This window comes from Manihot esculenta, chromosome 1 (genome assembly GCF_001659605.2).
Source record: "Manihot esculenta cultivar AM560-2 chromosome 1, M.esculenta_v8, whole genome shotgun sequence".
Taxonomy (NCBI): domain Eukaryota; kingdom Viridiplantae; phylum Streptophyta; class Magnoliopsida; order Malpighiales; family Euphorbiaceae; genus Manihot; species Manihot esculenta.
This window is the reverse complement of record NC_035161.2, coordinates 3,983,263-3,997,496: the sequence shown is the minus strand read 5'-3', so window position 1 is coordinate 3,997,496 and position 14,234 is coordinate 3,983,263. Positions and strand designations below refer to the sequence as shown.

The following is a 14,234-nucleotide window of genomic DNA, read 5'->3' as shown; positions in this document are numbered from 1 at the left end:
CATTGCTGAAAATCTAATCCCCCAGTAGCATACACCCAAGACAAATGACACAAGTCCCAAACCTGCCTAGCGTGATAACAGTCTATGAACAAGTACAAAACTGGCCCAGTAGCTAAATATGTTCAACAAAGCGGAGAAATGGAGGAAATATGATGATGAAACTTCACCCGAGTTGGAAGAATATACAACACAGCTTGCTAAAGGAAACTAACCACTTTCGCTGGAGCAACCAGACTCCACACAGAACACCACCGGAAAACGGTAGCCGAAGATGAGAATGTAGAGGCCCATATCATTAAGTATTGTAAAACCCAATCTATACCCACTCTTCACCGAATAAAGACCATTTGTGGTATAATGCTAGCTAAACCCAAGAATAAGGTCATGGAAAAGGCCCAAGGGGAATCAATTTCAACCGCTCAACGTCTACAGGAAAAAGTAATTTATTAGCAAAGGAAAAAATCCATGTCCTTGCGTGCTCATTAATCAAAGTAGAGACAATGAGATCATCACTAAGAAGAGGTGTAGGAGTAATCAGCTGAAAAGTGCTTGGTTGGGGAACCCACGGGTCTTGCCATAAACGAGGTTGTCGTCCATCCCCTATTTGGAAACGGATACCCCTTTTCAGAAGATCACGTCCGTGTAAAATACTTCGCCAAGTGTAACTTTGAGAGGACCCTATCGCTGCTTCCAGTAAAGAGAGGTGAGGGAAATATCGTGCCTTTAGTATCTCGTAAGGAAAGAATCCAGAGCTTGTAAAAGTTGCTATCTTGTTTAGCCAACATAGCTTGGTTAAAGATCTCAAAGTCTTGAAAACTTAGATCCCCTTCCACTTTAGGTAGGCATCCTCCAACGGTAAAGGAACATCCAAACTATGTTTCAACCCCTTATGAGTAGAAGAGACATCAATCACCACTGACTGCTCGCGCTGTCACCGCCGCCAGGTACCTCGTTTATTACCCACAGAACAATTGTCAACTGAAACACCACCAACCGAATCCAAATGCACGACTCAGAATCAAGATTTGTACATGATGTTGATCAAAAGTTGCATAAAATTTAAGTCTATTCTAATAAGCCAATGAAATATGGGATTCAATGAATCTGAAATATACTACTGCTGAGGATGCTGGCTACAAGAGCTACAAGAAAAAATGCACAAATCAAATAATAGGTACGAAAATAAGAAATCTGATTACAAACCTAAGTTTAATAATCCCACCTTTAAAACAAAAATAAGAAATCTGATTACAAACCTAAGTTTAATAATCTCACCTTTAAAAGGAAAGTACATTGTTTTGTATGTGATAAGTCGGATTATCATGCACCTCAATGCAAAAAAAGAGCGATAAATGACAATTTTCCTAAACCAAAAGTGAATTTAGTTGAAGGAGATGACATTATTGTTGTGGTCATTTCTCAAACTTTTCATGTAGCTAATATACAAGAATGGGTAGTAGACTCTAGTACTACTAGGCATATCTGTGCAAACAGAAATACATTTACCTTTTATACTACAGTGGGGGAAGGAGAAGAACATGTGTATTTAGGTGATTCTAAGACTGCAAGTGTCCTTGGTAAAAGGAAAGTTCTTCTTAAACTCACATCTGGCAAGACCTTAGCACTTAATGTGGTACTTCATATACCTAATATGAGAGCTAATTTAATTTTTGTAGCTCTATTGGAAAAGGCCGGAATTAATGAGTCTTTTGAGTCAGATAAAATTTGTAATGACCAAAAATGACATTTTTATTGGAAAAGGTTATTGTAATCAAAGACTTTTTGTTCTCAATATTTCTGCAATAACAAATGGAAATGTATCTTTTTCTGCTTACTTACTTGATTCATGCTAGATTAGGACATGTCAGTACTTCTTATATTTTAAAAAAAAATGCAATATCTTGGTATAACATCTGACACTGGTAATACATGTTTAGATAAATGTGAGATTTATGTAAAATCTAAGTCAACCAAAAAATCATGTTGAACTACACATAGAGAATCTGAATTGCTTAGTTTAATACACACAGACTTGGGGGATTTAAAACAAACTATGATTAGAGGTGAAAAAAAAATTATGTAATTTTTAATGATGATGACTATTCTAGATATACTAAAGTATATTTACTTAGAAATAAAGATGAATGATTTGATATGTTTCAATTATATAAAGTTGAAGTAGAAAATCAATTAAATAGAAAAATAAGAAAGATTATATCAGATAGAAGTGGAGAATATATCTCATTTAATGACTTTTGTGAAAAAGAATGAATGATTCATGAATTTACTTCACCTTATTCACTTGAATTCAATGGAGTAGCGGAAAAAATAAATAGAATATTAAAAGAAATGATGAATATTTTATTAATAAATTTCTCCCCACCTAATAACTTTTAGAGAAACTTTATTATCTGCTTGTTATCTACAAAATATGATACTCTATAAAAAACTAATAAAATACCCTATAAATTTTGGAAAAGTTATACACCTAACTTAAAATATTTAAAAGTGTGGGGGTGTCTTGCAAAATTAATCTTCCTAATCCTAAGAAATGAAAATAAGTTCAAAAACTTTTGCTTGTATACTTATAGGTTATGTTGATCATTGGGCTGCATTAGTTAGACTAATAAAATATTTGAGAGATACCATGAACTATGATATCTTATATAGTGGATTTCCTGCTGTATTAGAAAGATACAGTGATACTACTTGAATTTCATATTCAAATAAAATAAAATTCACTAGTGGTTATATATTCATTCTAGGAGGTGGTGCAATTACATAGAAATCAACCAAACAAAATATCATTGCTAAATCCACTATGGAGTTAGAGTTTATTGCTCTAGAATTAGCTGGAATTAAAATTGAGTGGCTAAAAAACTTCTTAGTAAATATTCCGTTAGGAATAAAACCAACATCATCTGTATCAATGCATTGTGATTACCAAGCGGTAATAACTATTGCAAAAAATAAAACTTTCAATGATAAAAATAGATATATTCGTCTGAGATATAATGATTATTAAATATTTTATTTATAAGATTTAAATATAATATTAAATCTGACCGTTATGATTTTATTATATTATCTCAAGATTTTTATAATCATATATAATCATCGGTTTTTTCACTATAAATAGCCACCATCTTTATAAGAATACAGACTCCCATTTTTTTTATTTTATTCTTTCCTTCATCTCTATTTTCTGCTAAATTATAAAGTAGAGATAAATTTTTATTATCCTGATCCTGAAAATTAAACTCTAAAAAATTTATTTAATTTTGAAAACTTATTTAATTCGGAGATATTACAAAATAAATCTTTAAAGACCGTGTTTAATACAACTTAAATTTTATTATTTTATTCTATTTCTCAAACTAATTCAAAATAGGTGTCGTAGCTTCTAAAGTTGCACCAACCTATTGTTCAGCAAAAACCAAACCTTGGTCACCTACTACCTAATCATTATGCACACCCTTATTCAAACCCACCGGAACATCAACCACAGGATCAACAAAGGTGACTGGTCCTGGACACCATTAGGAGACATAGTTACGGGGCCTGGTGTATGCTGTTGTGCAACAGCTTCTGCCAAAAATTTCGCCTCCATCTCTCGTTCAACAGTATTTCATAGCTAAAATAACTTATGGGGCACATGACGCAACAACTCACCATACCGAGTTCCTCAAGCGAAACCTTTAACTCACAATCCTGAAAGATGTCCTATGAAACCGCAGGCATAACAGATACGAAGAAGACGTTTGTGATGCAATTGGATCCGATTAACAACACCAGAACTCAGCTTAATTAAAACCCCATGCTGTTTATGGATATTAACTGCAACTCTAACCCGAAGGTCTAATGTCCATCCTAGCAAATCAGATTCATCACAAGACACAAAGGAGCCAATCATATTCGCAATAACTGTAGAAGTTGACTTAGAGAAGGAACTAAAGGGAACTCTAAAAGCCCTAATCCAAAAATCAGAGGTTCGGAAAGTCACAAAAGCAGTAGTGTCATCCTCACGCATTCGAGATTTTATAATTAAAAGTGGGTCTTGGTAGCCTCTAGGCATGGCTCCTCCGATTGAACCTGTCGGACCTACTTTTTGGTTATATTGCCTTTATTTTTGGATCTTCGGTTTCTATACTGCTTAATATGGCCACCATTTTCTAAGCTCAGTTTGGGGTCTTGTGCTTCTTGTTTGATGATTCTCGTCTCCAGCGACACCAACAACCTTCTCGGCCGAGGTAATGGACGACGGACGGTGTCCTGCTGAGGAGACGATTGGCTCTCCTGCTACCTGCTGGGTTTAGTTTCTCAATGGGCTTGGGCTGAATCCTGGGATTTGGGCTTGTCTTTCTTAGCTGGATTTTTGTTTAGGCCATGGGCTTTTGTTTTCTGGCTGGCCTTGTAGTCTCATATCTTGTACTTAGACTTAAACCTTTTATCAATAAAATAGTTATCTTCAACAAAAAAATAAAAATAAAAATAAAAATAAAATCACTCAATTTTAATTTTAATTCTTCATCCGTCGGTTCAATTTAAAATTAAACTAAATTAAATAAATTAAAAAATTAAAATTTTAAAATTTATAAAAATCAAATTAATTTTGATTAGAAATCAAATTGAATCGAATTAATCTGATTCGGTTCAATTTAATAGATTTAAATTTTTAATAAATTTTTTATTTTTTATATTTTATTTTTAATATTTTAAAATTTAATTAGAATACTTTAACATTAATATAATCTAATCTCTTTATATTATTAAAAATAATCTGCTATTATTATTAATCGGTTCGATTTCATCTTTTAGATTTTTTTCTGATCAAAACTGAATCGAACTAAAATACTCAAAATTTTTAAAATTAAAAATTAAATCGAATCGAAATAAATAAAAAAAATAAAATTTTTAAATTAATTCAATTCAATCAATTTTTTTAATTTAAATGAATACCGGTGATCCCTGCTCTAACCTGTCATGGCAGATTTTCATATTAGCTCCCCCTTCATTTATTCTCTCTCCTTTTGATATTCTTTATGTTTAATTATTTATATTTAATTAATTGATAATTATTTATTAATAAGATTATTTTATTTTAATAAATTCATTATTTTTTTTGAATCAATTTAATAAATTCATTATTAAAATCTATGATATATTTGATATTTAATTTGATTATTTATATTTAAATTTAGAATTTACAAAAATTCTCTTTATATAGAATAAGAGTATACAAAAGTTATAATTAGTTTTAATTAAGGAATTAAATGTTAACATGTTTATTAAGATTTTAAATATAGCAATATCAAACTACTTTATTAATAAATTATTAAAATGTTTCATATTTTAGTTTTGAGATATTTAAATTTTTTATTAAAAGTAAGTCTTTTAACATTAGGAAAAAATAAGTTGAAATCTTAAAATTAATTCTTATTTAAATTTAATTTTCACTAATTAATTTAATAAAATCTAAAATAATAACAATGAAAAGAATAAAAATAAATATAAAATAGTAACTAAATTATTAATAAATATATTAAATTGAAATTTTATTTAAAATAAAACAATTTTTATTAAAAATTAATTTTTAATGTCTGAGCATAAAAATGAGAGTGCTAGATGGAATATCCAAAATAATTATTTTAATTAAAATAATATATATTTTTATTATTATCTAGTTAATTATCTAAAAAATTCTAATAAATAGGTTAATAATTAGCTAGATCTTTATTTTTAGCTAATTATAATATTTAAACTCTAATATTGTAAAAGAAAATTGAAATTCAAAATTAAATAGTAAATATATCATATTGATTATAGAATTTAATAATAAATTTATTAAAAATATATTAATACTATTAATAAATAATTATCAATTAATTAAAAATAAAGTAGGCTAAAAAGGAAGAAATAATGGATAAATTGGTTGTCAACTTCTAAACATGTTAGAGTGATAATGATTTTTATTAAAATAAAAATAAAGTTAGTGATTTTATTGAAATAATTAAAATTGAAAATTATCCTTTAAAATTGAGAAAAACTCCCAAAAAATTATATATAGTTGGGTTTTTTTTTTTAACAATTAGGATTTCTTTGTACATACTAAGTTTAATTTTAAATTATTTAATAATATTTTCATTATTTGCCTCGAACCAAAATAATAAAAAAATCAAATCAAATTTCTAAATTAATTGATTCGATTTTGATTTTTATAAGACATTATTTTTTTTATTTATTATTTTTTAAAGTTGGATCTAGTTGAGATCTAAACTACAATATTATAGCAAATAATGATTATCATTGAGCGAAATCTCATTGATAATCACAGTATTTTCCATTTTGTATAATTTCTCTTCTTATGTTTATGTGTTTGTTTGATGAGAAAGCAAAGGGAAAAAGAAAGAGAAACTAATTCAGTTGAACCATTAATGAGGAGGAGCCTCCTCAAGTTACAAACTGGTCTTGAAAAAAATACACACACATATATATATATATATATTATATTTTTATATTAGAATGAAAAAGAAGGCTTTGGAATCCTCTTAAACAAGAAGACATTACCAGTGTTGAATTGAGCTAAATGTCCTGCAAAACAAAGCATCATCCTAACATAAGAATCTCTACATCCTTTCAATAGCTTCATAGCAGAAGAGACTTTCGGCTGAACTCTCAGTTTCACCTTGATCTTCCATCTCCTGCAAGTTTTCTTATGTTTCAACCTCTGATATCTTTTCCTTCTCCTATATCTCTCTATGTTAATGCAAAATGCACTGCTGCTAATCATCTTCTCATAACCAAAAATGATTATGCACCTGCAAATTTTATATTCCTAAAGGGTAAAGAAAAAAGGGTTAATGTTGTTTCAACGAAATTTGACAAGCAAATGAACATGGAAATGGAGTTTTCTTGTAAAGGAAAAAGTTAGGTTAAAAAGCAGAAGTGGATCCCCCATGTTGGCTTTAATTAGAGCCCCCAAAAGTCAGCAAACACAGTGTACGATTTAATGTATCATGCCTTAATTTGTTGGTAACAAGTAACACCTAACCAACTGCTATTTTCTTTTTCTTTCTTTTCTGCTATAGTCTTCAATCTTCTCTGTTCACAGCATTAACATGATTCTTTAAAGATTTCTTTTTTTTTTTTTTTATTCTCAACCTCATATATGTAATACCCGGCTAGACTCCGGTATCGGAATTCCTACCGTCCGGTAGAATCTCGGATGTCGGAAGTCTCTAGTAGGGTAAAACTATGTTTTTAAAAAATGTTTTAATGTGTTTTATGTTTTAAGCATGAAAGAAAATGAGTTTTTGCATGAAAATAGTATTGGAGGAAAACTCAGGTTCGGCCGCCGAACCTCAAGTTCGGCCACCGAACATGCATGCGTTGCGGGTGTGCTTTAGGCCCCCGAATGCATAAGTGAGGGAAGTCCAGGTTCGGCAGCCGAACATGACATGCATGCGGAGGCACATTCGGCCCCCGAACGTGGTCTGGCCAGCCACTATAAAATGGTCCCTTAGCCGAAAACGGGCGAGCTTTTTCCCCATTTTCGGCCAAGGTGAGCTCTCCGCCGTCCCTCACCAATCTTTGATGTTTTCCTCTAGATCTTTCAAGATTTTCATTTGTTTTAACTTTGTTTTGAAGATTTGAGCTTTTGAGCAAAGTTTTGGAGCTTGGAGGTTCAAGAACCCACTCTCTCCCACCTCCGAGTTTTAGGTCGTCTCTCTCTCGATCTTCAAGAGGTAAGAGCCGATCTTAAGCTCATTGCATGTTTAAAGTAAGTTTTAAGTAGATCTATGGGGGTAGAATGCATGTTTAGGTTATGGTTATGTTTATGGGTATAAATGTATGTTCTTGAGCAATGTGGATGCTTGATGTGTTGTAGATGGGGATTATGATGGTTTGAGGCCCCTAGGAACATGTATGCTTGTGTATGTGTGTTGTAGAATAGGTTTGATGCATGTTTAGAAGGTTTGGAGGCGAAATGTGCAAAGGGAGCCAAGTTTCTGCCCTTTGGCAGAAACCAGGTTCGGCAGCCGAAGGACTTTCGGCCGCCGAACATGGCTGAGGAGGCAGCCTTTCGGCTGCCGAAGCTTGCCCCCGAAAGGAGACTTTCGTCTCTGTCTGGCAGTTTCGGCCGCCGAAAGTGCCGCCGAACATGCATGAGTTTCGTCTCTGTCTGGGAGTTTCGGCCGCCGAAGGTGCCGCCGAACCTGCCTGACTTTCGGCTTTGGAGGGACTTTCGGCCGCTGAACCTGCCGCCGAAAGTGCCCTGTCCAGGCCTCCTTTGCATGTTTTTCTATGGTTGTTTCACGATGTTTTAGGGGGTTTTGGGGAGTAGTTTAGAGATATGTTCTAGTATGTTTGGTCCCTCATTTGAGTCCACCTGTGTAGGTTCGGACCCGAGGAACCGAGGACCCCAGCAGTGAGTTCAGCTGCTTCGGTGTTGTCAAAGTCAGCCAGAGGTGAGTGGAACTAAACTTAATCTCTTAAATTGAGAAATTAAATGTTTTATCATGTTTCATGCATCATGATTATGCAATAGGGTGATTGCATTAGTTTTCACGAATATGCCGCATTGCATCGATTGTTGTTGATGTGGGTAAATATTGGATGACCCAATTAGTCCATGACAGGAAGACCAGGACCCCATTCTACGGCCTGGCACGGTTATGGGACTCGAAGACCAGGAGCCCAGAGGAGGCCCTGGGGTAATGGTAAGTAATGTATGTTATGACAGGAAGACCAGGACCCCATGCTACGGCCTGGCACAGAGTTAGCTTGGACTAATTGGTGACAAGTTCACCCAACCCTTATGTGAATTGTCTGTGTTATGATGCATCTCATTGGAGCATAGTGTTAATATGTTTTATAGTTCTGCTCACTGGGCTTTTAGCTCACCCCTCTCCCTTTACCCCCAGGCTTGAAGGTACAGGATAGAGCAGGAGTCCGAATAGAGTAATGAAGTTTTGTTTATGTAATAGCTAGCAATGGACATGATCAAATTGTAATGTAAAGTCTTAATCAGTATAGTTATGTAATGAGATGATGTTTATGAATGTTAGAAGTGTGCTTGACCATAGATTGTTGTTATCCCTTTTAATACATGATCTTAGAGATTTTTATGATGTTTATGTAAACCAACTCAACATATGTTATGTCACCCATTGGGGGCACTGATGAGATCCCACAGAGGGATCAATGTTTATGATTTATGTTATGTACAGTGCATGCACAGGTTGAGTTGGGTTGATGTAGATGGAAAGAAAAGTTTTAATTTTTATGCATGTTGTTGATCATGGATGGGATTATACAGGTTTACAGGTTTCATGTCAGACTTGCTACAGGTCCCGACGGCCTTAAGCCGATCTGGATCCTAGCGCCGGTAGCGGTCCGATTTTCGGGTCGTTACAATATACGAAAGTTTTGTACTCTCCTCATATATACTTTAATTAACTATGCACAAATCTCGTTATAAGTATTTGATATAATGGTTCAAAACATGTTCTTTATATTATGTATGAGGTTTTGTATCGACGAAAATAAAGATGAGAAGAAATTGTACAGACTTATATAAACTTCTTTATTTTTTTTTTTTTACTTTATTTCTAATTAACCTCACTAGTTTTTATCTTGTGCATGGACTTGTACCTTGTCAACGTTGTTCTGGATTACACACTCTCTCAGGATCGCCAGCCATGAATGCAGTTTCAATATCTGTCATCTCTCCCATACGAATTGAATTAGTCCTACCTGAGGACTGAACTCTAGTCCTCTCTGCCAACATTTCGAAAAAAGCATGAGGTGCCCAACCTACAATGTCAAAATAGGAAATGAAAATACATCAAAATGACATAAAACAATATCTAAACAAAATAGCTGTGTTGTTCAGACCTATATAATGTACTCGAAAATGAAAACAGTCGAAGAAGATAGTATTATCTGGGTATTATTAGCATACCTTCAGTCTCATATGGGTAAGGGAAAAATTGTAAATAACAAAATGCAGCTACAATTGTTCCTGAATTAAAAGAAAAGGGGTATCCAAAGAAATTAAATGGCATTTTTCAAACAAGTGGGCTTTCAATAGTTCCACAAGAATTTAGAAATCTGATCATATGATTAAAATTTCAGAATTAGGAAACCTATAAGTGCTCCAGCAAAGACATCAGTCCAATGGTGCCAGTAATCATCCACACGAGAAATGCCGACAAGAATAGCAATTAGCACTGGAATAAGTACAATACAGAGTTTAGCTACGTGCCCCCTGCGATCGAACACCCTGAGTTTCCCTGACATGTACCAGGCAAGGAAAGTGAGACCTGCAAAGGACCCTGCATTGCAAATGGAAATTATTAGATTTGGATAAGGACTAATTAAATTATATATGATTGGAGAAATATCTGTGTAAACATATGCTCCATTTACATGAAGAATGCCCACTAGGAAAGCTTTTGTATCCTTCCTTTATAATGTGGGCATCTCCATGACAAATAACATCATAGGTAACCGGATCAAATGCCTGGAGAGAATGCAAACAAAAAACAGTTAGGCTATGGAGCTAGCTTTAAGGTGAAGGATTTATTTAGAAAAAATTATTTCACTTTTCTGATGATAAAAGAAAATGAAAATGGAGATTGATGTACCGCTTTTCCATCAGGAAAACACCTCCAAAAGAAGTTTGGCCGTGGCCGGCCAACAGCATCTTTGATAGCATCCGTTATAACTCCAGTAGCAAGAAGAGAAAACAGTAGCCCTGATCTTGCACAACAATGTAATGATACAATGAGCTATTAGCATCTAAATTTTATTTCACCAGAACTGAGTATAAAGAGGAAAATGTCATCGAATTATAATAGACCAATAATCAAAGAAATTGCAAAATACGATTGTATATGTACAACGGTTTTATTAAAACAATTGATTATAATGGGTTTTTCATATGAGTCTCTTTACAATTAGCGATCAGAATCTCTGTTGTACATATAACGGTTGTATGTAATAAATTGTTAATTAGGTATCCGCCTCATAGTGCAAGAAGAACAAATACAAAATTTCCAATGCCCTAAAGAAAAAGTATATGAGAAATACCCAGTATGGCATGATGCAAGTCATAGACATCCTTTCTATAATAATAGTACACAGAAAAGATAGCAACTGGCAAAACTCCAGCAAGAATCTGTGAACAAGAAACAGAAGATCACAACAACCAATTTTCTTTAACACAAAATTAGTTTCAAAACTGACAAAAATACTAATCAAAGGATTGTAAATTTAAACAAATATAATTAATAATTCAGGATACATACTGGAACGGCCCACACAGGTACAGTGTTGGGTTTAAATGGGTAACTTAAATCTGTCATCATCCCTTGCCCGACAAATCGGTGAAAAGGTTCAATAAGGTTCAAAAGGCCATCAATGATCACAAGAAGTATCAGAATTAGCCAATCATGCAGGTGTATTCTTGCCACCTTTGCTCCATGAGATCTTAAAGTATGAGATCCCAACCAGACGTCTGCCATTTCCCCAACTGCACAAGGAAAAACAAAGAAATTCACCCAATTAGCCTGTAGATTAAGCTTCAATTTCAAATGGGTACAATAGATTTTTTACGTTCTTATTGACAATATTGAGACAGGAGGATCCTTACAAAACCCAATTTCAAGAATCCTTACATTTTTCAGATTTCATTCATAAATTCGACAAGGAACGTAAAGTTATTGGGATCAGAGGCATCATACGACATGAACAAAAAGTTATCAATGAAGAAAATCAAAAAGCTTATCATGCAGGATCTACATTGATGAGGGTTAAAAACTAATTTGGATAGAAAGATGTAAACTAAAATAGAAACATTAATTTTACAAGAGAAATCTCTGGTGAGATGAGAGATCAAATAAGATGGAGAAGAAGAAGAAAACAGACCTTTTGAGGTGAAGAAAATCTCTGCAATGGCGAATTGATAGGGAAGAGTATTAGAGATTGTGGATGCATGTGGGTGACAAAAATGTTATATGCCTATGGAACAAAATAGCTCTTCCATTACCACGTTGCATTTTTATAGCTTTCTGAAATTTAAAATACTTTTTTAAGAAAAAAATTTAAATAAATTGCTTATAAATTTTATTTAATTTTGAAATAAAAAATTTTAAATAAAAAAATAAATTAATCTTTTTATGAAATTCTTGATTTTAAAATGAAAATATAAATGATTTTGTGAATTATACGTTAGAATCAAAATCAGTGTTAAAATAAAAATAGAATGGTAAATTTTTGTTTATATTTGATTTATTATAGAAATTCTGTAAAATATTTAGTAATGCTAATTTTATATAGGAAGATTTACTATTTAATCTTTAGATATTATTATTATTAATAAATCAGTAGTTTCTACATTTTTAAAAATTTATTAAAACGTTTTTATTTTTTCTTTCCGTCAATAAAATAGTCTTCCTATTCTCTTTTTCGTTAAAAATAAATGAGAAATGAAAGAAAAAAATTTTAAAATCCAATTTTACTCTCAAATAAAACCCTTATTTAATTTCTAGATATTGCCATTATTAATAAGTCAGTTCTTACATTTTTAGAAATTTATTAAAAACTCTTTATTTTTTTCAGATCTATTAAAATGTTTTTATCTTTTTTTAGATCTATTAAATCGTTCTTATCTTTTTTTCCGTCAATAAAATAGTCTCTCCTCCTCCTTCTATCAAAGAAGAAGAAAAGAAAGAAAAAAAAGGAGAAAAAGATGATGATAATAAAGAAGAGGAAAAAGAATAGTCGCCTCCTTTTTCTCCTCCTTAAAGAAGAAAAAAAAAAAGACAGAAGAAGAAGAATCGAAGAAGCAGAAGAATCGAAGAAGAAGGAGAAGGAGGAGGAGAGGGAGAATAATTTGGTTTTTTGCTACATTTTTAACGGTAGAAATAGACTGAATGACTATTTCGTTAATAGAAAAAAAAAAGAACGTTTTAATAAATTTCTGAAAATGTAAGAACTGACTTATTAATAATAAAAATATTTAGAGACTAAATTATAAATCTCTTTTTTATATATTATAAATTATAAATTAGTAATAAATTATCAAATGCATTTAAATTTACATGTAATTTTTGAAAAAAAAAATTGTTTTAAGACTTTTATTTTTTGAAAAAATAATAGATTATCAAAATAATTTCTCAAACCTTTTATTTTCAAATTCCAATTTTGAATAGTTCAATTATTAAAGAATTCATTAAAATCCATTATAATAAATTACATATTTTGTTATTTATTCTGATAAAATAATAATTTTATTTGTTTATTATACACACAATAAATTATTTTTTCTTACATGTTCATCCCCATGTAATTTATTGGATACTTAAATTAAATTATAATTTATTAAACACTTAAATTTTATAAAAATTATATAATAATTAAATATAAATAAGTTTTGTAATAATTTTATTTATCAAAATGTAGTTTTTATTATATTTTAAACTTTTATAAAAATAACAAATTATTCTTAATAAAATGAAAATATAATTTTATAATTTTATAAAAATTTAAAGTATAAACAAAAAAATTATTATATAATCAGTAATGACTGAGTTTTTTTATTTTTTATTTATAAATAATCAATAATACAACTAATTTATTTTAAATTGAATTAATACTGTTAAAAAATTATTTTTTAAAGAAATAATGTTCATATTTTTTAACTATATAATATTTCGTCTTAATATGTGTAAAATATTTTTAAAAATATAACTGTAATTTCAGAATAACAACTATTTAGTTATAATAATTAATAAAATGAATGGAACCGTTAATAATTTAAAAAAATTGAGATTATTTAATATTTTTGTTGTAAAAAAAAGACTAAATAGTTAATTTTATTAAAATACATAAATTAAATAATAATTTTTTTAAAAAAAATTATACATTAATTATATAAACTTATAAATCTGTGTAGAACAATAATACAATTATACTTTTAAAAATTTCTGGCTCCTTTCTCCTTTCCCTTCAGGACAGGGATAGCCACTTTGGTTTTGTTAAAAAGGTGACTAATTCCTCTACTCTCCATGCTTGATAGATTTTTTAAAATGGATAACTAATTAGTAGATTTTTTTAATATAATTTTTTAAAATAAAAAGATTAATTAGTGAATTTTGTGATATTATAAAAATCAAATAATTAATTTTTTTATATTTATTATGCAAATTCAGAGCATGAGATGTGGGGTT

At 31.0% G+C, this 14,234-nt stretch overlaps 1 protein-coding gene across 2 annotated transcripts; it reads right to left on the bottom strand.

Annotated features, from left to right (window-relative positions):
• Positions 1-6,405: 6,405 nt before the first annotated feature.
• Positions 6,406-12,027, bottom strand: LOC110623278 (lipid phosphate phosphatase 2). Of its 2 annotated transcripts, XM_021768201.2 has the most exons (9): positions 11,932-12,027; positions 11,313-11,536; positions 11,095-11,182; positions 10,650-10,759; positions 10,432-10,525; positions 10,149-10,337; positions 9,965-10,024; positions 9,655-9,816; positions 6,406-6,835 (listed from the first exon to the last, which is right to left on the bottom strand). In XM_021768201.2, the coding sequence occupies exons 2-8, from the start codon at positions 11,526-11,528 to the stop codon at positions 9,659-9,661; spliced, it is 915 nt and encodes a 304-aa protein (XP_021623893.1). In that variant the 5' UTR covers positions 11,529-11,536; positions 11,932-12,027; the 3' UTR covers positions 6,406-6,835; positions 9,655-9,658. The 2 variants fall into 2 exon arrangements, with proteins under 2 accessions (XP_021623893.1, XP_021623898.1); XM_021768206.2 differs by lacking the exon at positions 9,965-10,024.
• Between the last annotated feature and the right edge of the window lie 2,207 nt (positions 12,028-14,234).

What these genes read in the sequence shown, in the direction of transcription:
- LOC110623278 (XM_021768201.2), bottom strand. Translation starts at nt 11,528, where the DNA reads ATGGCAGACGTCTGGTTGGGATCTCATACTTTAAGATCTCATGGAGCA. An exon ending in TACCTGTGTGGGCCGTTCCA is followed by an intron (nt 11,183 to 11,312) that starts GTATGTATCCTG and finishes TCTTGTTCACAG; the next exon opens with ATTCTTGCTGGAGTTTTGCC. An exon ending in CTTTGCTGGAGCACTTATAG is followed by an intron (nt 10,025 to 10,148) that starts GTTTCCTAATTC and finishes CTTTTAATTCAG; the next exon opens with GAACAATTGTAGCTGCATTT.